The following is a 21938-nucleotide window of genomic DNA, read 5'->3' as shown; positions in this document are numbered from 1 at the left end:
CTTGTATCGCTCCTGCCACATTCTCTCGTACAAGGTACCCAGGATCTTTGGTTCATATTTCAAATAGCAACCTCAGATGACCCCTTGTGCTTCTCACAATCGTTCATTGAATGAAGTACTCCCTCGACAAGAATTAGAGCTATCGTAACGTACCCGAGCAAGTTTCGCTGCTTCTTTGGGATCGATGGTGGCTGCTTTGGCCACATTGTTGGAACCAGTGCTGACTTCTTCTTTCTCCTCATTAAGCTTCTCAGTTTTCGCTGTGGCCTTCACCACCAATCTTGGGTATTCTTTTTCCCTGATGGACGCGGTTTTGTTTCCAGGAGACAAGGTGTAAAGAAACGAGCTTGGAATTCTCGATTCGGGGTCTGAAATAGCCAAATGAAAGGCCGAGAGCGATGGTGCAAAAGGAGAAAAGCTCGCTTTGTTTGGAAGGATGCGGAAGCAGCATGTATGGGATAGTCCAGAAGCCCACATTATAGCGGCAAATACGTATCGCGGGGGAGCAATCTAGAAACGCTAATTGCTCAAAATTGTTTCAGAAGTGGGAACAATTGATCAGAAGTGGAACTTTACGAGCCAGAATCTAGAGCTCGCACAAGCTCTGAAGGAAATCCACAACGAAAGGATGATGACAGCGAAAACGAATTTTTGGACGGAACCCAGAAAGGAAACGAAGCAAAAACGAATTGTTGGACGTAAAAACCGATCGGAATCGGAGGAATCGAGACCCAAAATCGATGGATAGAGAAAGGAGAGATTGTGAGAATTTATGCATGGCAGCAAGCCAGGCAGCCTTACAAACTTAGACTTCAATAGTAGCCACAAAATCATTCAATCCACAAAAGTAAACACATCCAAAGATGTTGCACAAACACTTCCCAATGAAGATTTGAGAGGATTTATGAGACCTCACCTATGATTTTGCAGGTTTTAGGGGGTTTTTCACACTCCCCCCCCCCACTCTTGATGCCTGGGCAGGGGGATGTTTTCAAAGATGAAGGCATCCTTCCGTTCGTCCGTTCGTCGCCCGTTGGATGAGATGCATGTATTATAACTCCAACGTCATTTTTTTCTCCAAGCAGAGTTGGTCTGTTGTAGATTGCAATATATCATCACCGCAGTGTCATTTTTTTCACCAAGGTGAGCTGGTCTATTGGTAGATGCTTCATACATCAACCAAGTGGGCTTGGCTTGACATCTCACCTATTGCCACCAAGTGTTGCTGATTGGTCGATTTTCTCCACACGCTATCTTGGGCGGCACAATGAGGCCACCCCAGATTTCATTTTTGCTTGGGCGTGACTCGGACACCACCCAACTCCACACGGCATCCACCCACATGTGAAAGTTTCAACCACTCCAACGGCATTTTCGATTGAATATCTTTGCGGGCATTCGAATGGGTGTGAAACCCATTCGAATATCTTTGTGTGCATTCAAATGGGGTGTGGAACCCACCTTAGCCAATCAGTTAGAGATCAAAGTCTCACAGCCAATCACAATGCTTGGGCGTTGCAATGCCATGCTAGCAAGTGTTTAAAAGAAGATGTTGGGCTGGCACTGCAAAGCTAGGCAAAAAGAGGGTATAGCATTGCAACCATCATGGGCCACTTCAAACTAGCTCCTAGTGGGGCACAACTGGCAAATGCGAGAAGCATCTTATACATCTTGATGATGCGCTATCACTAGTCTTAGCATCCTTTATACCAACTGCTTACAGTTGGAAGGAACTTTTCTCTACTAATTTGACGACACTTTAGTCTAGTTGGACCATCTTTTAAGATGGATTGATGATTTGACTATAAGTAATTTCCTTTACAAATGGAAGAAGTTGTGTCCTTTAAACATGGATGATTTTAACTATGGGTCTTTCATATTAAATTCTAAAAGTGATACCTTATAAGAGTCAATAGGTTCATTGACATTGAGAAGAGTTATAGACATTAGGAGTAATATCTTATCAATAGGAGTAGATGAGCCTACTTTTGCGTCTACTTCCTAACTTACTAGTTATTAGATTCTTCCATTTAAAATGGCCCATCATCACAGGGGATACCTTCTGTGATATCTTCTTCTCTCACCCTAGACCTTGTCAACTACTCACTTGCTAAGCACCTCGGGACCTCCTCATGTACTCAATTGGCTCGTCAAGGTAACTAAAGTAAGATCAAGAGGGTCTTTTGAGCTAGCGAGATGGCATGGCAATCTCCTTAGATGATGGCAATCCACTATTTCCATGAACCACCTCATGGCTTCAGATTTTTTTAACTAAGAAAATATTGCATTTTAAGTGGTCACTTTCTCCAAACTTGGCGCAACTAGGGTTGTACCTTAGAGGTAATTGCCTTATTTCAACCTAATGCAACTTAGTCTTAGGCAATGTAGGTGCAATCACTTAGCGAAGGATTGATACCATTCTTAGTGGCATCTAGATTTATCCTTCACTCGTCTTTGTGCTTCATGACAACATCTTCCACCTCCAAGGGCCTTGATAGGGTTAGTGCCAATCTCTCAACTCCATGTTAAAAAGGGTCCTAATGGCATCCCTTTCTCTCTATAAGGACTCCATACTAAAAGACCATAAATTCATATGATTGTGGGGGACCCCACAAGGTGTAGTCTGCCCCAAAAAGACCAAGAGTAAAAACCTTCCTAGTCCAAACCTACCATAGCCACCATCCATTGAGCATCATAGCAATGAATAGCTATCCCAATAGCATTGATGAGAGAGACCAAGGAGCTATGGGTAAGTGCTATATCAACCCTTCAACTCACAAACACAATAAGCGCATCACAAATGAACTCATAACCTCTATTTTTCATCGTCATCTCAATCACTTGCAACATCCCACTCTCTCTAGTTTGTACTATGCTGAGAGCACAACATTTACAAACACAATATGGGCAATCCTTCAAGCTGATTTTCCACAAAGACAATCATACATAATGACTGACAAGAAGATAACGCTGATGTTTAGAAGCTCTTCTCCCACATGTCCAATCTTAACTGATGTTTAGAAGCTCTTCTCCCACAGGTCCAATCTTAGCTGCAAAATATGAGCAGCCTTTCAACACAAATTAGGTTGCCTGTTATAATCTGTATTTTTTATCTATTTCATGGATCAAAAGTTATGGTAAAAATAGTGGTTGCTTCTTTTTTTAGGAGGTGCCACTTCTTTTTCTATCTGTATGCCTTTTCTCCATGCCTCCACTAGCCTATCTACCACTCCACAATAAACAATCAGTTCCTATCTTCATGCAAATAACTAGCTAGTCCTAGCATGCAAAAGATGACCTAAGATATACAATATTATTAGTTCTACCTAGTTCCTATCACTAGCAGTTCAAAATTGGGGTACTCAAAATCTACCTATCAACATAAACCATGAGGAAAGTTAGACCAAAATCCTACCACACCCACAACCCCATTGAGCCCATGGGGATACCTAGCCTATGCGGTAAAAGGTGGTTTATCAAACCAAGCATTTGAGAAGGGCTTTGTGGGCTTATAAAAAATGATGCAACCACTTCCACACCTAGGTGAGCACTAAGTGTTAACCCAGCCTAGGGCCTAACTAACTATGTCTTTGTGGGTGTTCTACAAGACTATGCCGAAGCCCTCTCCATTAGAGTTGAACTAAACTACTGTTGGCCCTTTCTTGGGATGTCACCACTACTACTCAATTAGCCAACTCATCTTGCTACTCATCCTTAAGAGACACTTCCCAAGTGCAGTTCTCTTAAGCAAGCACTACACACACTTTCTTTCTATATCTAACACTCTTTCCTTAGTTCAAACCCTTAGCGTTCTCAATTCCTCACTCTACTCAAATAATTTTAAAGACACCCACATCTCAAAGGTTGATAAAATTCATCAGTTTCTCAACAAACCATTCAAGAGCTTAACTTTCCCCCACATGACAACTATGGCCACCAATATGTATCTTCTACAAAGTTAAAGGTCTAAATAAATCTCACTAGCTTCCTCACATCTAATCCTCACACTATAGCTTCCTGACATCAATGCCTCACACTCTTCCAAGGAAGATCAAGTAGGAAAATGTGCAAGTTTGAGAGACAAGTGCAACCAAAAAGAACTTCCAAGCAATAGATAAGCACAAGCACAACATATGAAACTAGAAACATGCAATAGCAAGTGAGGTTGAATTAGAGCACACAAGAGAACAAGCATGAGAACAATATAGTTTGAAGCAAAAATATGAGAAAGGGAGAGGAAGTATAACTTTGGACTAGCTTGGGAAAAGATGAACCTAGTCATATTCCTTATTGAGAAAGAATTATACATAAGATATTCTCACGTTTACTCATAACTCTACCTTTCTAACAAAAAAATACCAATAACTAGAATATAGAGTTAGAAGGCTTCATTGTTCTTTTGCCTTTGAGGTATTTCAATGACCAACCAATGCCTCTAGGATCTACAAAACTATCTCTTGCAATAAGCTCAAGGGTCCATGGTCGATTCGAAAATTGATGCTAGTTGTAATGTTGACCATGCTAACAGTGCCCCCTATAGTTTGGAAGCCAATCAAATCCATATTAAAACACTAGATGCTCTGAAGACAAGAATGATTAAGAGAGTACGATAAGACTATTTGATTCTCATGTATGTTTTGCCAAGAGAACTGTAGACCATGTTAAAATACTAGAATGACATACGAGAGAACAACCAGACAACTTGGTTCTCATGCATGTTCTATCAAGGGAATCATAGACCATGTGAAAAAATTGGAGTGCTCTTGAGGATAGAATAAATGAAGAGAGTAAAATTGGATGATTTGCTTCTTATGAGAATTATGCCAGACCATGTCCAATAATTGAAGTACCCCAAGGGTGGAATTACTTAGTACAATTAGATGATTTGCTTCTCATGAGCATCTAGGCTCAAAGAGAGTACAATAAGATAGTTTGGATTTCATGTGCATTTTGCTAGGGAAATGCATAGCTCATATTAGAGAGAGCCAAGATACTAGATTCCTAAGTCATGGTGTTCCTTAGAACCATACCGTGTGTGCGTAGGAACAAGCACCACTCCCTAGACTAGGCCCTCAACCTTCATGTAACAAATTTCAAATAGAATTAAGATGCATAATATCAACACAATAATAAAGCACAATTGTGTGTGTGTTTTTATATGCATTTGTAATCATGATATAGGACATGCACAAAAAATACACACTTTCCTTGTAAAAAACATGAAAGGTACATTTTTATTAAAAAAAATATTGCATCACATTTTGCATGCCAACACACGAATGGATAGCTCATATTCAGAGATCTAAGATACTTGAGTCCCATGTTGTGGTTGGATCCTTACCATTGTTAATACTCTAGCCATAGACTATGCATATTGTGACTATTTTGATTGTGGTGTATCACTTTGTGGTTTGAGATTGAGAATTTTGACTCTATCATTCCTTCTCACTGCTAAATGATACATAAAGAGCTTTTATGCCCTAATGACATATCCATATCATAGGTTCACTAGCAATGTCGAGTGGCATTTGAAGCATGATGAGGAGCACATTGTAGTGCTACATTTTGGATCATACACTATCAAATTGATTACATTTCTTATATGAACAATTGTGTCATATCTAGAGCATGCTAATGATGCTTATATGGCCATGTAGAGTGTAAGTTTTATAATCTATTAGTGCTCCAATCATGGGCTTTGTTCTCAATGAAATAAGCTTACATCTACCTATGTGTGCCTACTTCTAACATCTAACAATCATAACAGAGTATCCTTGTGTTTATTGCCATAACATCTAGCATCCAAGCTATTTTCAACCGCGTCTATGCTCTTCCCCATTGTTAGGACTTGTGAGAGTATAAGGTGATATATGTGAGTGCCCCTCGCATTCTTACATCTTTGCATAGAGCAACCATAGCCAGAAAGGATGCTTGTTAAACCTTGTGTTGAAATTCTAATACATACAAAAATCCAACCATGCAAGTAGAGGCTTGAATTGAGACTCATGAAAGGCTAGTTGTTGTATCTCTAGATAGGTAGGAAACCCCATGTTCCGAACTCCTATGCTTGAGGATTACAAGGAGATCTTTGCTAAAGATGACATTGTATACATAGGATGACTATCTACTAATGATGTATACATCAACATAATGTTATAGATATGGGTGAAAGAAGTGTCCCAATAAAGTCAAAGAATTTGTCAAAAATGGCAGATTTCTGTTTTAATTTGACAATCAACTCTTTGAAGAATATGCAACAAGTGCACAAGAGCAAGTCTATCAATAGAAATAGACATAAGGTATCAAAATATACACTTTTAGCTACAGTTTTGGAGACACACAAGTTTCCATAATCAATATGTCAAATTATTCAACTTCAATAGGTATATGCACAAGAAGATGTAGAAACAAAATTTGAACAAATAAAAGGCCTTCAATAGTTTGCAAATGTGATAGAAAATATATAATAGCAATACAGAAGTAGGTAATTCTTTCTAATCAATCAAATCTTTCAAAAAGATATCTTATGATTCAATAAAAATATTGACATTCCATGGAGAAACCATGCAAAAGATCAATGTTCAACAAAGACAATGAGTTTTTTGGCCAAATGCAAACACACAAGTGTATGTGTGCAAACAAAGTTAGAAGACACTAACACACTCTATCTTAATGAAGGCATATGGAAGTATGCAATATAGAAAGAAAAACATAAGGTTTTATGCAGGAAGGTTTAGGAAGACAACATCACAAGAAAAAGAGATGCACGCACTACAAGATCCATGCAATGAAAAACACATCAAAGTTCAACATTTAATTTGGTAGCATATTTTCTTATAGATCAATTTTTATGGACTATCCACTAGATTGCAACATCTACTATTTGGGTGATACACTCATATGTAATCAACTCAATGCAACAAAGTCGTAAACAAGTTAGTAATTAACATCCATAACCTACAAGTCAACCATGCTTTTGAAAAACAATTTTTGATGTAGGAATATGTCAACATGCAATGTGATTCAGCATCCAATTTTCATTCAAGTTTTAAATTCAAAGGAAAATCTTGACATCCTCATCACATAAAATTCAATCAAGGGGAGACTTGCCTATGATTTCTATAGAGATCTCTTATGATCATCATGATGTTGACCTTGAGGAATGGTGTTGAGATTCACTATGCATTTGTAATATGAGAAAAATAGGAAAAAGTTTCCCTAGGACACAGGGGTGTGAATAACCCTTAATACACAATGGGTTTTATATAAATGTCGACTTTTGTTCATAAGTAGTGTACATTTATAACGTGTGGTATGCTCCTCTCTCCTTATCATCCTCCATGGTTTGGTCTCATGGTGTGTCTCTAGATTGTTGTGCAAAAATATGAGTGACATTGCATGTGGCATGTTATTGAGTCAAAACCCTAATGCAATGTGTGGCATTGCAATGTCATAAGTCATATTTGCTACTTTATTCAAGTGATGGGAGTTTCCAAGACAAAATCTGATTTGGAGTATAGTAATGATGACTTCAACATATCAGAGCATGTGTATGGCTTAAATTTGTAATGGCCATTATATGTCTTCGTCCTTGAGTACCCACTTTGTATGTGGGATATCTCCTTTGGACTATGTCTGTGAGTCTCACATAGGCTTGCCACACCATATGCTTCAACAACCCTCCTTAAGCTATATGTGTCTGTTCTCTTGGTAGTGTCCATGTTAACTAATAAAATAATCTTTGTTAATTGCTTGCTTGTGTTAACTTTTTATTCTTGGGATAGCTACCGCATTGGTCTAACAATCTCTACTCTACTGCGTCTCTCTGTAGGTTGTCACACTTGCTAGTCCAATCTACAAGCTTATTGTCCACATCAATCTATTCTTTTGTAGTCCACATGTTATGTCATGCCTTGCATCTTGCATTTGGTTGATTGTCTACTCGTGCATCTGAGCATGACAGTTTGTGGCTTTGCTGCTCGATCAATCAATACCTTGACTCTCCACCATGCATATTTGTACTGCAAGCTCTTTGGTCTTGTGCATGCCACTTTATGGCTTTGTTGGTCCATCTACCAGCGTCTGAACTCCCACACCATGCATGTCTGCATTACAAGCTCTTTGATCTAGGCACAACAATAGTCATTGGCTTGCTTTGCATTGTTAACCCAGAGTAGTTTGGAGTACTCCATCGGCGTTTTCCTACAAGATCCCCATGACACATGAGTCACTGCCAGAGCACATTTTTTACATCGCTATAAGGAAGTTCTAGGTGCACTTTTGCATTTCATTTTCTTCCTTCATTATCTACCCATTGCCCAAACCTTAAGTATTGTAGCAAAAGCTATTGGCTTTTGGTGTATAGGAAGGTGTATGTGTAGGATAGGTGTGAAAAGTCATTTGGAGTGATTTTGAAGTGGTTTTGGTGTTTTTAGTGTTCAAAGTTTGTAGAAAGGTAGTTTAGATGATTGTTAAGGGTGTGATAGCAAATCCTAACAAAAGCACTAAGAAATGATACTAGGAATGATTTTTGAAGTGCTCGGAAGGGAAAAACTCTCACTTTTTGTAAGACACCTCATTTGTCCCTCAAAATTTGATATGTCTTGTTGTTTTTTGCATTGAGTAGGTAGAATAGGTAGATTAGCACGCCCCACATACAAAAAACCCTTGAACAAAAATATAAAAATCATGAAAATCCCCAAAACTAGTCGCCAAAACTGCATGCCTAAGTGTCGCTACATTAAGATTAACGCAGCAAGTCATCAAGTCATCACTGTAATAACGCATCGATGTCACTACATTAATAACGCAGTGACCCGCTGCATTAATTTTGATATCACCTACCACTAATAGTTCACCAACCACCTGCCATGTGTTATATAAATGAACTGATAGTTGTCATATCAAAAGTCACCTCACAGTGTTAGCGCTAACACAACGACTTCCAGCTCGTTGCATTAATCAAGTCATTGCTATATCCAAGTTGTTGCTATATTTGACCCTTTGCATTACATGACTCACTGCTTTAACTATCGCGTTGTGTTAACAACTCTATGTGTTATCAAGTCGTTGCATTATCAAGTCGCTGCGTTATCAAGTCGCTAGATTATCAAGTCACCGCGTTATCAAGTCACTGCTTTAAGTCGCCACATTATCAAGTTGCCAAATTATCAAGTCATCGCGGTATTAAGTCACTGCTTTATCAAGTCATTGCTTTATCAACTTGTTGCATTAGCAACTCACCCCTTGACCTTGCATCAAAGTGGAATCAACTTAGAATTGGGACCTTAGCTGTATTGGCCAACACGTGCACTTGAGATTAAGAAGAGTCCTAGGACATAACCTTGAGCCTGAGGATATTGCCGCAAATACCACTTAGCTCTACATCCTTAGGGTCAACAACTCAAAATTTAGTTCTTATGCCTTACACGAACCACTGAGGTGACCTTTCTAGCTTAGAAGAGTCCATGATCCTAGACAAAGACATGGAAGAACCCTCCAATGTTAGATCCTTACTGGCTCCAAGCACCATCTTTAATGATCCCCAATCCCCTACCCCCTCTATGGCAACTAGATTAAGGGAAACTTTTTCCAACATCATGTGTAGACTTGGACTAACTGGACCAACATTCATGCTAAACCCATTTGCTAGGTAGAATAAAGTGCCAATAGAGCCTCAGGTGTCAGCCCAACAATCGATGTCGGAATCAACATTTAGGGAACTAAGTCCCATCATAATTACTAGCAATCCCATCATAATTACTAGCAACAGCTACAACCATATCCATCCTTTGATGAAAGCCAGTCATATAGGGGTGAGTTTATCCACAGTCTCCCTCAAGAGTTTCAAATTCCAGAACAAAGTGGACAAAGAAGTAATCTTGAAGGTCCACAAACAAGACCCCCTACATCCAAAGTTCCATCATTTCCTACTTGGTCATAGAACATGGAAGGCATGCCATACCCAACGATTGGCCCTTATAGGCCTACACCTAGGGTGAGCATGCCATTCCTCAGATGACCTCCAAGCTAGCCTATTAGGCCCAACCAATGCCAAGTCATAATGCAAATGCCTAGTGGGTCAGGATCCTCAAATCCTACATTTGTACAGCCACCAAATATATGGAATCCTCCATCGAGACCACCAATGTATAGAGCAGGGTCATATCCTCAAGCTTCGCCTGCTCCATAAATAATACTTATTGATGAGGCAATGAGGATCCTAGTGCAAGCACTAGGAAGGGGGCCACACCTCCAATATTTATGAAAGAGACCAAAACCCTTCCAAAAGTAAACTCGTCATAATCTCCAAGTTAATCACCAAGTTCTTAGAAGAAGGAGACCCAGTCTCCCATGTAGAGCATTTTGAGACATTTGGTTCCTCATAGTTCAACAACATTCTACTACAGTAAACTAGATGACTAGAGCACAATCCAATCTCTTTGACTTTCCAATCCTGTGTGGGGAGTTTTCGATAGAAATCCCACAACACTTTTTAAAATTAAACAAAGACTACATCTAACAATCTACACTATGATAGCCTAGGCCCAAATCATCTCCTTGTCAAAGGATAGCAATGAAGAAGAAGATGAGATCTTATCATCCATACCCATTAATTGGGCACCTATCATAGCTGACATAGGATTCAATACCTTGAACAAATATTGCAACTGTCTATGTGAATTTATAGCACAAAACTTTCCACATGGCTTAATAAGAGCAATGCCCTCAACTCAAACTCATGAATATCTAAAGAGAGTCCAAACTGTGACAAAGGATTTGACAACTCAAATAGTGATGACCACTGAGTTGTCAAAGGATTTGACAACTCATGATTATCTAAAGAGAGTCCAAAGTGTTTGACAACTCACGATCATTTGAAGAGAGTCCAAAGTGTGAAAGGATGTGACAACCAAATGGTGATGACCATTGAGTTGGCTTGATACCCAATGGGGGTAAATATTGAGGACTTCCTTTAAGCTCTCAACATGTTTGGATTCACCAAGGCTGATTAAACAAGCCAAGAGGAGGAGTGTATTGATGAGGATGATAACAATGGTCCACTTCCTCCTCATGCAAAGGACCATCCTCCCGATCGCAAAGACATCCTCACACATCCAAACAGCAAAGATCACCATAGGCCACCTAACCCGACCACACCTAATACACTAGTTGGCTTGCTATCCATGGTCTAGGCAATGATGTATATGTAGACACAGAAAATGGAGGTTCTTCTTACAAGGGTCTTATAATAGGACTAGGAAGCTCATGCCACATAAGAGTGTCAAAATAGAGAAGCTAGCGATGAATGGGAATATGGAGCCAGAGAACAAAACCATGTAGATAAAGAAGCCCAAGAAGAACATGACCATGTAGTTATAGAATGGGATTGGGAGACTCAACAAGCAAAAGAGAAGTGAGACTATAAGGCCTAAGATGCTAAATCAAGCATTGATCCTTGTTTTACTCTAGGCTAAACTAGAAAAACTCACTTGTATAGTTCTAGCTCAAACAAAGACTTTGTTCCTAGGGAAACTTAGTTACAAGAGGTATAACAAGAAAAAAACCCGTTAGTACCCTTGTGTTGACTCAACCAATTCTCTTTTTCCATCATGTAAATATAGAACATGCGAAGTGCATCCTTGTTCAATAATAATGCATCATCCATTGTGCAAAAATCAAATTTTAATCTATTTGATCTAATTTTGTGCATCCATGCACTTGATAGGAGAAGCCATCACTTGGTCGTACAAGCATCCTATAGCAACAAGCAACAATTCATCTTCAATAACAGCCCCTACAATCCTTTTAGCCTCTCCCTATTCCATCCTCTCATGGTCAAAATTTCCTCAAACCTCATCGGTAGCCTCAAGGAATGAGTAGCTAACATTACCCATGCTACAAACCTTGCCTCACCAAGATATAGCACGTCTCTCTGAGGACCAACATTTGTATGGGTATGTTGTGATTGTCAAGCCCCTCCCCCCCCCCCCCCACACACACACACACGTGCGCGCATGCACACACACACACAAGTGTGTGTGTGTGTGTGTGATTGAGATGTGATGTTGATATGGTACTTACACAATGACGTGTGTTTACATATGTTCCACATTAAAACAAATAAAATTGGAACATATCTTAACAAATGTCCTTGTGTAAGCACCATTATAGTGGCCCTGTTTGTATGCAACTTGTACATGGAGATACTTTCGTTTATGAAGTCCTAAGATGGCAACTTGTATACATTTTCATTTCCATTTGTAGAGCCTGAATATAGTAACTTACACTCTTAGTCGGCAAGGATAATATTGATAGACTACAATGACGGATGACTATCAATACTATTGTGAGAAGACCTCATGTCATGGCCACAATACCGTGCTCTACACACATGCGATATACTTTAGTGGGGAAAAACCATTCCTTGGAAAATCTTAGTTTTGTATGACAATTTTTTCCGAGACACACCTTTATGGAAAGCTTGATCTCCTATGGCAATGTCAATATGCACACATACAATCTATGGTGACTAATGGTGTGAATTATAGCATCTTGAAATGGTGTTATAAGAGGATATGGAAGGTTGGCAACACGTGGTTTCATGAAGCTAGTATCACCTATATGTTGCCACTAGATGGTATAATGTTATACCTTTGCTCGAAAATGCAATTTCTTGCATCATGCCACTCATCTTATATGTGGTCGAGTTATACATGATTGCATGCTGAGAATATCCCTATATCTTCATACCTATGATACAATAGTAACCTAATAATATGACTTCATCATGGGTATACATACCACTATGGGTGTCATTTCTAGGTTGGAGCTAACGTTGGTGGTTGGTGTGTTGACTATGTCTATTGAAAACCTTTTACTAGAGCTGTTGATGCTTTCTTGGGCATGCTGTGATCATTATAGAGAGGTACGCTCGGTATCCAATCCAATTTTTTCACATATAACATAAAGCTATTTTTTTTATAAAACACATAGGATGACAATGTAGCTTATGTTTTTTAACACACTAGCGAGTTGATAGTTGAACGACGACCTACAATATAGGTTTCATTCCTACATGGGATTGTTTTTAGTTGTTGGGAATTGACGTAGTGTACATAACAACTTATAATTGACAACATTGATGTATCTACCTAACTCCTACATCGTGCTTCGCCAAAAAGGTGTGATTGGAGATTGGGCTTGTAAGTTTGTGTGTTGGCCAACTTATAATTGACAACATTGACGCATCTGCCCAGCTCCAACCATAGTGCTTTGCCAAAAAGGTGTGATTGAAGATTGGGCTTGTAAGTTTGTGTGCTGGCTATGCATTGACTCATCGACATGATTAATGTATGGAGTGGCATAATATTGGATGATGAGCAAGCCTTTATATATGACTAATTTTGAGACTTCAGGCCTATGGGAAGGACTTGAGATTACTCCCCAAATGCATATAACATGATGTATACTAGGGGTTTGGCAAAATGTCACTCATTAACTACACACCACTCTGCAATAAATGTTGGCAAGCTCCCACATATGCATTAATCAATTGTGCTAGCACTTTCATCGATAGTCCTTGGGATATCAATCTAAAAATGCATCTTCTAACTCTTGTAATTTTTACATTGTAAATATATATCTAAATGAATCCAAGAACATGCCCAAACACATCCTGTAAAGACAAAACAATGTGTGCAGTCTCAATCTCATGATAGCACTCATAATGTCGAAACCATAAACTGCGTCATGTAAAGCAAGGACTAGCTACTATGACATCCCCACTGACATCGTCAGCACTCAACAGTAGGTGTAGAACATAGTATAAACATATGCGCTCACACATACAAATCCAAACACCCACACGTACTTGAGCATCCATTTTTACAAAGGTCTTCGTATTAAGATTTTGTTGGCACTCCGCAGATGAAGGGCATTGTAAAATAGTCCTAAATGCAAAGTATCGTTGCCTAAGTGTGTGTTATGATCTTGCCAATAAAATTTGCTTAAGTACAATAGAAAAATGTTTATAGCAACATGCACTTTATTATAAGCAATTGTGGGATGAGGTCAAATTTGTGTAACTGCTTTCTCTAATCACACGAGTTTGCAATAATACGTAGACCCCCCATTTATGATAGCTCAAACATACCCACTAGAGTATGGTGCATCTAAACTTAGAGCATGTGATTAGTCACTGTAAGGATGAATGAAAGAGTGGCTACATTGCAAGCACACTTGTCACAGTCAGGCCTCTTCAAAACAAGGTACTTCTTGACCCTTCAATACGAGCCACATCCACATCTCAAACTCGCCCATCATACTTGATTAGACTGAGCTACAACAAGGGATTCCATGCTCTCTTGGTGACAAAACCACAGAATTTTTCTGTAAGGCACCAACTTGTTCAAAATTCTCCGTCAAACACACAAGCTAGAAGAAAACAGGAAGAGCAGAATCTAAATAAAGCTCTAAATGTTTTATACACCTACTCAGTAAGAAAAGCAATCCAGGACCCACGCATAAACAGCCCTCTGGTTTTCAACACAACCAGGATTACGAACATTAGGGGAGCCTCCTTTAGACCTTATAAGAACCAATTAGGTGGCCATTATATCATATCAATATATTGTTGGAAAACTGATCCAATTTGCCAATGAAATTTGCATGTCAACTTTTTTGACCTATTAAGTAAAAATATCTCAGGCAACACTACAGAAATCTCAACATTCCAAGCCTGGAATTACTTAGGAGTCTGAGGAAAACATACACAACTTCATGAACAAATAATATAATGCGATCAACTAAATTACGAATTTCAGATGAATCCAATCTTCTGCATTTCATTGTTTGGTTAAACTCACTAATGGTAGCTCAACCAGACAAACAAACTACGTCTAACCTTCCCCTCAAACATAGATCAGTTTATACAACCTGGCATAAAACATGCAGTGGCATTCTAACAGCATGACTCCTTATCAGAATGATGCCATGAATATGCTGGCCAGAGGGAGCAAGCAGAGCATTTCAAAAACTGGGATCTAGACATTGCCAGCATTAATTGCTGGCATGAAACAAAGCCAAATAAGACTTTGTCCTCATAATGCAGAATGAATGCCATATAGACAGCTAACGAACCTTAATGAGGTCATCAGGTTGCTGTACAAATTCACTGGTTAGAAATTTTCTACACATGAACAAGACAGCAGCATGGAAATCCTTCGCATTGTCTAGAAATACAAAGTGTCCCGCCTGAAATAGTAAAAACAAATTAATCAAAATCAAAGCAACACAGACAGAAAACTATTCAGTCCTAGATTGCTAGGACTGCATCAAGAACATTAATAGCTGGCATGTATGAAACAAACAACACTCCCCAATTAGCCAAAGCTCCACTCAAGCTTGTGTATGCGTAGAAACAGTAAGCAACAAATATAAGAACAACAGGAAGGAGGAAGGATACAATAAGCACAGAAACCCACCACTGCATCATCATGTTTCCTACCTTGGGGACCCTAACAATTTCAGTTGCGACATTCGTTCTATTACAAGCCGCCTCAGCACCTCTGTAATCCATCCAATCCTCTGTGCCATAGATGAATGAAGTCGGCACCTTCCAGTCAGGAGCACTGGCAGACCATAAAACACCGTAGAAAGATTACTTCCCAGAAAATTGTGCACAAACATAATAATTATTGATAAAAGCCACATTATCCACACTCACGAAACAAACAGAACCTGACCTTGTCAACAGTGGGGTTCTTGCAAAAGCTCCAAAAGCAAAGATGTATTTGAGGCAGAGCTCTCCACTGGCTTTAGCAGCTAATGTATGGTACATATAGTCTGCAGCAATTTCCTAGGCTTCATCAATTCAAAAATACGAGCTACAATCCGCCTTTTTTCTTGTGCATTTGCCCCTATTTTAAGAAGGTTAAAATACTAACCAGAAAGCAATTGGGATTCCTCGTCACTCAAGACATTGCCAATAGAGCTGGTGCCAAACCTTGCACTAGTGTATCTCCTTACCAAGTCAGGACCCCAACGGCCAATAGTTCTGTGGAAATGATAACATAAGATGGAGCTCTAAAGATGATAAAAATAACTGCACACTTGCTCGATGCACAGATGTACAGTATGAGATCATCACAGCTTATTTGTTTAGACTTCAGAAACATCTATATATTAACAAACCAAAAAACATGGAAAACCAACTACACTACTACAGAAAGAAGAAAATCAACAGGCAAAAATGCTGAAAGAAAGTCAAGAATAGCAAACAACAATGAATGACATCCTGAATTCAGTCAGCAATGAAGAAAATAGAGTTCAGGGTAGATGGGAAAGAGTCTGAATGCTGTAAAAGGGACCAGGTATAAGTAGATAATATAGCTATCAACAATGCAGATAAGTGACATCAAGAAAGCTTTTGTGAGACCTGGTCTCCTAGCAATTTTTTTTCAAGAGAGCCTGGTCTCCAAGAATTTACTATTGTATCACAGATAAAGGTGCAGGTTTGGCTCCTTGCAATTGCTCAGTGTTTCTTGTAGGCATTGAGGCAAGATCCCTCTGAAGCCAAGCCCACAAGTGGCTGGTCCGCACAGAGCCCTAGTGAAGGGACTTTCAGACCAGTGACGAGTGATATAACCCTCCTTTGATAGGTTGATTTACCCTGAGAGTGTTCCTCATTCAAATGGGAAGAATTCCAACAAGGTACATCTCTTTCTGCACACACCTTTTGAATTTTCGACCCTATCAGTACACCCTCTATTTGATGAAATTGTGTCATCAATGCAAGATCTTATTTTCTTGCAGCTCACTCATTCAAAGTTTGCTGGATCTTGCTCTTTCACATTTACTAGAATTAAGTATTCACATTAAACGTGAAGCATGCCATACCTAACAACCTTCTGAGGGGTGAAATTTGATTCCCACATGTGATTTAATATAACTCCTCTCCATGTAGACCGAAATTTGACTAACCACTGTGACCTGTCATCAGATGACACTGAGAACCCCGCAGGACCCACTAGTATCAGTTGCTGCACATGTTCTGGGTGCTGTTAAAAAAAAAGACACTGTCAGTTTGAAAACAAAACAGAATGTAGTCCCATGCAGTGAGTAAAACCAACCGACGAACAGTACCTAGCATAATGCATGACCGTCATTGTCAAGCACAAAATTGCACTAGTAAGCCATCCCAAGGCACTTACAATGCATACATACATTTCCTTCCCACAGATTAATCTAAAAATCACCTTTAGAGCATACTTGGCTGCAACATAACCCCCAAAAGAATGACCCAGAAGGATAAAATTCTCCAGTCTTTTAGCCTTTCGCCACTCTTCAAATGAGTCAATAAACCATGCCTCCGTCTCTGTTTCATCCAATGAAATCATAGTCATTAATAAACTATATGCCAGTCAGGCCAGGTCTTTTCTGCATAGCCAAATACAGAAAGACCACTCCCTCTCTCTCTCTCTCACACACACACACACACTCACACACACTTTTTTTTTTTTGTGGAATCTTCGAGTCATTATATTACAAAGAAGCTTCCCAGAAAGGGAGAGCTATAATACATCAAGAGAAAATCTCACTGTAGGACAAATATACATCATGATCACAGACACTAGCAATCTCAAACACACTCACTTTTTTTTTGGTGAAATCTTATATTTCTGTGTGGGAAACCCCAAGAGGTAAAAACCCACCAATAAGTACAAACACACACACACACACAGATGTGAGTAATGTCTGCACCATAAGTATCATAAACCAGAGGCAGATTGATGCAGCTCTGATTAGGGAAAATGAAAATTCTTTCACAACCACAACAACAAATTTGATGTCTACAGATTAGCATGGCGCCTGCACAAGGATGGCACACACAAATCGAGAAATGGTCCAAATTTTTCCTATAGGCCCAGGAGGTCTTTCAGGGACATTAATATGTCTTTCTTTCTTTCTTTCTCTATCTCTCTTAGAGTTCATTTAGATATGGTACTCATGCAATACTCACACTGCGACAAGAACTAGCAGAGGAAATATTCAGATAATCCAGTAGACTGTAAGGTACAAAAGTATGGATAGCAGAAGAACTCACTAGATCTCAACATAGGCAAAAGGCCACTGAATTAACACAGGTGAAGGCAGCTAGAAAGCAGGTTAAGCGGGCTGTTTATCACGAAGGAAAGGCTCTCATCAAGGAGTTCAAATCAAAACCTAACGACTCTCAGTCTACAACTAATGTAAGCAGGGGGTTTTTGGGGAGTGGATGCCTGCTTAGTGGCTCAAGTCTTCAGGTTTTTGTACTGTATCTGGTTTTTTCAGCTTCATAGACTTAATAGACTATGTGTTGTGAGTGTGTGTGTGTGTGTGTGTGTGAGAGAGAGAGAGAGAGAGAGAGAGAGAGAGAGAGAGAGAGAGAGAGAGGCTGTTCTCTGTCAATATAGTGACAAATGGATTTCACCAAAAGTGCGTGTGTGTGCGTTCATGTTGGAAGTACAATCCACACTTTAGAAAGAACTAATTACCGTGTTCGAATCCTAGACCTGGTGAGACAGATTTCCATAAATCGGGTAGACCGGAGGACATCCATCACACTTAAGCTTTTGGTGTTTGGAAGCTATCATCATGTTGATCATATTGCAGCCCATGATAAACCCCACCCCCGCTATCTACTTTTCAAATTGAGAACCTCCGTTCCCTTCGTAGAATGCCACCCAGGAATTTGTTACTGGTCACACAGTGTTGGCTCCTAAAAGATAATGGGCTAGCTCCCCACTTTGGATTTTGATTCTACGTTCAAGGATCCTAAACATACCCAATGCTGAAATCCCAATGATACAATTACAGTGACAGACAGAGTAGAGTTACTTCATTATTTTTCTTGTATTATAGACCTCTCTGAGAAGTAATAGGATTAAATTACACAATTGAGAGATAACTGATCTTACTTGTGCAAAGACGAGAGAACCTATAGAATTGGGAAGTAATCACTCCATATTTAGCCATCCTAGAGATCTTTGAGTCAATGTGAGGCGTTCATATGATATTCAACATAGCATACTTAGGGTCATTTTTCGTAGATATCAACTTCTAAACCTAATGATTGTGTAATGCTAAGATCCAAGAAACTACAATAGCTTCCACTAGCTGTACAATTAAGTTCACAAAACTATCAAGGATCAATTCCTCCACCAAAAGAGTCTGGATCTTGGTGCATAAAATCTTTAAAGATTGGAATGCCTTGGGCAAATAAATCGTCTAGGACCTGACTAAGTTTATGAAGAACAATTGGACAAGTCTCACAAGAGATCAATCGCTGCATAAGCTCAAATTGATTAGTAAAAAGGTAGAAGTTTGCTAAGAAAATAGCCCAATTGATCCATTAAAATAAACTCCACATTTCATCCCTGCTGCAACTGCATATGAAGACGAAAGAGTTTCAATTAGATCTCTCCTTAAAAAGTTCTAAGCAAAACAGATTAGAAAAAGTATTTGGTAGGCCGCAATTTCAACATAAACTTCACATCATGAACTTTATACGTCTGATAACACGCAATATCAAAGTTGATGATGCTCACTCCAGCACATCCCTTCTAGAAATTCCATCATTGCTTCTCTTGTAGTGAATGACACTCATGAAGACATATGTAATCACATAGAGTGCTGTGGACATTCCCAAAACTATACTGTCCATTGACGGTCTTCAAATCTCACTCTACATCAAGGCTACTGCAATGAGCGTTAGCCAGCTTCAACCACCCAGATATAAGCTTGTCATCGGACTCAAATGAAGACTGGACCGCTACAACTATTTCCAACGATGGTTTTTGAAAGTCCGTTGGACTGAAACATTGGGCACTGAATGCGTTTGGATGGGATGAACTGCAGTTTCATGCTCACCTAAATGTGGGACTATTAAGTTTGGAGAAACCAAACAGCGTTCATATTGGCAACTGCACTATTGAAGTCTGAAAACAACGGTATCTATCAATCCGAATTACGACTTTCTTAAATAAATGAAATTACCTTCTGTACTCTTGCAGGTAAAATCAGGACGGCTTGAGGCACCCCATCTGCAATTCAATTCGAGTGAAAGTAATTCAATATTACGCTGGAAACTCTCCCCACGAACCACAAATTCGACCTTTTCCTAATGCTCTCTTTATTTCTTAAAATGCAAGAGTATGAAATCTTGCTCACCCGAGTTGATCTATGGCAATCACTCGGAAATGACGAGCAAGTGCATCAAAGTTGCGGAAGAAAAAACCTTGTGAGGCCCCATAACCATGTACCATAACAAGTGTGGGGGCATCTTTCGAATTATTTTCAAAGGTAATTGTATTTATATATCTGGATTCAGCACTGGAAGATCTAAACCATCTTACAGTTGACCCAGGGGGGCCAGAGCCAATGTTAACTTGTTCTTGTATGTACGGTGTCCTGCACCCAAACACAATTGTTTCGAGTCAATCTATATAAAAAAACTCCTTTTAGTTTAAAACGAAAGATTACCTTCGAATGTCAAGAAGGAATCAACTACTTGTGCAAAGCAACCTTGCCGGGAACTAGAAATGCAGTATCCACTGAATGTCAAGAAGGAATCAATTACTTGTGCAAAGCAACCTTGCCGGGAACTAGAAATGCAGTATCCACTGAAAACTTACTTCAGCAAAGAGAGTAAACGGCGCTCCGATTCAATGATGGCTTGTTTAGATGTCGGGATCCATCGCAGGACTTGCGACCAGGAACTCCGCCAGGACTTGCCATCCGGAGAAGAATTAGCTGTTGCCATGGCACCGAGAGCAATCTTGGATGACCCCTCCGTGCGTTTCAGCAAGGACAGCGGACGCATTCGACCATAAAACACCTCTCCCTGTCTCTGTCTCTCTCTGTGGCCAATTGAAAGCGAATCCGTGCACTGACGAGAAATGGGTCGATGGCAATTTGGGAGAAAATTGGTGAACCTCTCTCTCTCTCTCTCTCTCTCTCTCTCTCTCTCTCTCTCTCTTCTCTTCTCTGTGTGTGGCCAATTGTAAGCAAATCCGTGCGCTGTCGAGAAATGGGTCGATGGCAATTTCGGAGAAAATTGGCGAACGCAAAGAAAGGAGCGACTTTGGACGGAAATCAAGCAATCGGAAGAATGTGGAGCTAAGGCAAGGCGATTTGCAAAGTGAGAAGATGAAATGGGAGAGGGTGTATAACAATGATGTTTTGTGTGAATATATTGCGTCATGGCAAACGTACACGATTGCAGAAACTCTCTTCCGTTGGTCAAAAATCCACGTGGCCAATACCTGGCAGCCCCTTCGACCCTCTCCCTTTCTTCCACCGCAAGCAACCACACCAACCATCAAACGCCTTGGTGGCCCGAGTGGCCTTCCCCACGTTGCTAGGGAGGCCATCGACTCGATGCTCTCTCACACACATGTTCCACTGTCTCGCACCATCTCATCCAGTTTTGCGAAGAGAGTGTTGACCAACACGTTCTGCAATAAAGGCTCCATCTTCCTGTACAGCATTCCACTATTGGGCTCGAGTTTGGAAATGCTAGTCCAAAGGGGAGGAGCTCAGCATTAATCACTCGTGGGGTTGTGATACCTCCGTGCCAATAGAGCTGGTCTAGCGCAACTGGCATGCGCAGGGAGCTCGGTGAATGCTCACACAAAGCAAGCAACAAACTTGTCATTGATGTGCGCAACTGCCAAATTGAATTTTGCCAAAGAAAGTGTAGATATGTGCAAATATCGGATAGCTCCTATACAAACCGTATGGACTCCGAAGAGTTTTCAGCCCTGTTATGCACTGTGGGTCAAGCTTGATTTCCTAAGTTCCGAGCCTATGACATTTCTCTTGAACAAGTGTGTCATGTGTAGTGTTGCAACTTGTGGTCATTCCTCTTCTAGTGTTTCTACCACCTTTTCTCCTTT

General features: G+C 39.9%; 2 protein-coding genes and 1 non-coding gene across 3 annotated transcripts in view; 1 reads left to right on the top strand and 2 right to left on the bottom strand.

Annotated features, from left to right (window-relative positions):
* LOC147902098 (Nucleic acid-binding proteins superfamily) overlaps positions 1 to 818 on the bottom strand; it is a 51952-nt gene extending 51134 nt beyond the window's left edge. Inside the window, exon 1 of the mRNA XM_087375273.1 lies at positions 154 to 818. Coding sequence (XP_087231399.1) covers positions 154 to 477 — 324 coding nt within the window. The 5' untranslated portion in view covers positions 478 to 818. The remainder of the gene's footprint in view (positions 1 to 153) is intronic.
* Positions 819 to 14767: 13949 nt separating this feature from the next.
* Positions 14768 to 21190, bottom strand: LOC147902096 (alpha/beta-Hydrolases superfamily protein). The gene is made up of 9 exons (XM_087375170.1): positions 20676 to 21190; positions 20212 to 20451; positions 20038 to 20084; positions 17259 to 17377; positions 16900 to 17060; positions 15948 to 16057; positions 15747 to 15846; positions 15509 to 15632; positions 14768 to 15255 (listed from the first exon to the last, which is right to left on the bottom strand). Exons 1-9 carry the CDS (start codon positions 20861 to 20863, stop codon positions 15133 to 15135), a joined length of 1212 nt encoding a protein of 403 aa, XP_087231296.1. The 5' UTR covers positions 20864 to 21190; the 3' UTR covers positions 14768 to 15132.
* LOC147902097 (U6 spliceosomal RNA) lies at positions 17818 to 17917 on the top strand. The gene has a single exon (XR_015541064.1). It is a non-coding gene; the product is annotated as a U6 spliceosomal RNA (small nuclear RNA).
* Positions 21191 to 21938: the final 748 nt, after the last annotated feature.

This window comes from Dipteris shenzhenensis, chromosome 5, assembly GCF_047967505.1.
Source record: "Dipteris shenzhenensis isolate YYH24624 ecotype China chromosome 5, Dip_SZ_1.0, whole genome shotgun sequence".
Lineage (NCBI taxonomy): Eukaryota > Viridiplantae > Streptophyta > Polypodiopsida > Gleicheniales > Dipteridaceae > Dipteris > Dipteris shenzhenensis.
Note: the sequence above shows the minus strand (reverse complement) of the source record. Positions and strands in the feature narration are given on the sequence as shown.

Coding starts and splice junctions, on each gene's coding strand:
- LOC147902096 (XM_087375170.1), bottom strand. CDS start 20,863: ATGCGTCCGCTGTCCTTGCTGAAACGCACGGAGGGGTCATCCAAGATT. Junction 15,847..15,947: donor GGAATCCCAATTGCTTTCTG/GTTAGTATTTTA, acceptor AAATTGCTGCAG/ACTATATGTACCATACATTA. Junction 15,256..15,508: donor AAATTGTTAGGGTCCCCAAG/GTAGGAAACATG, acceptor TTACTATTTCAG/GCGGGACACTTTGTATTTCT.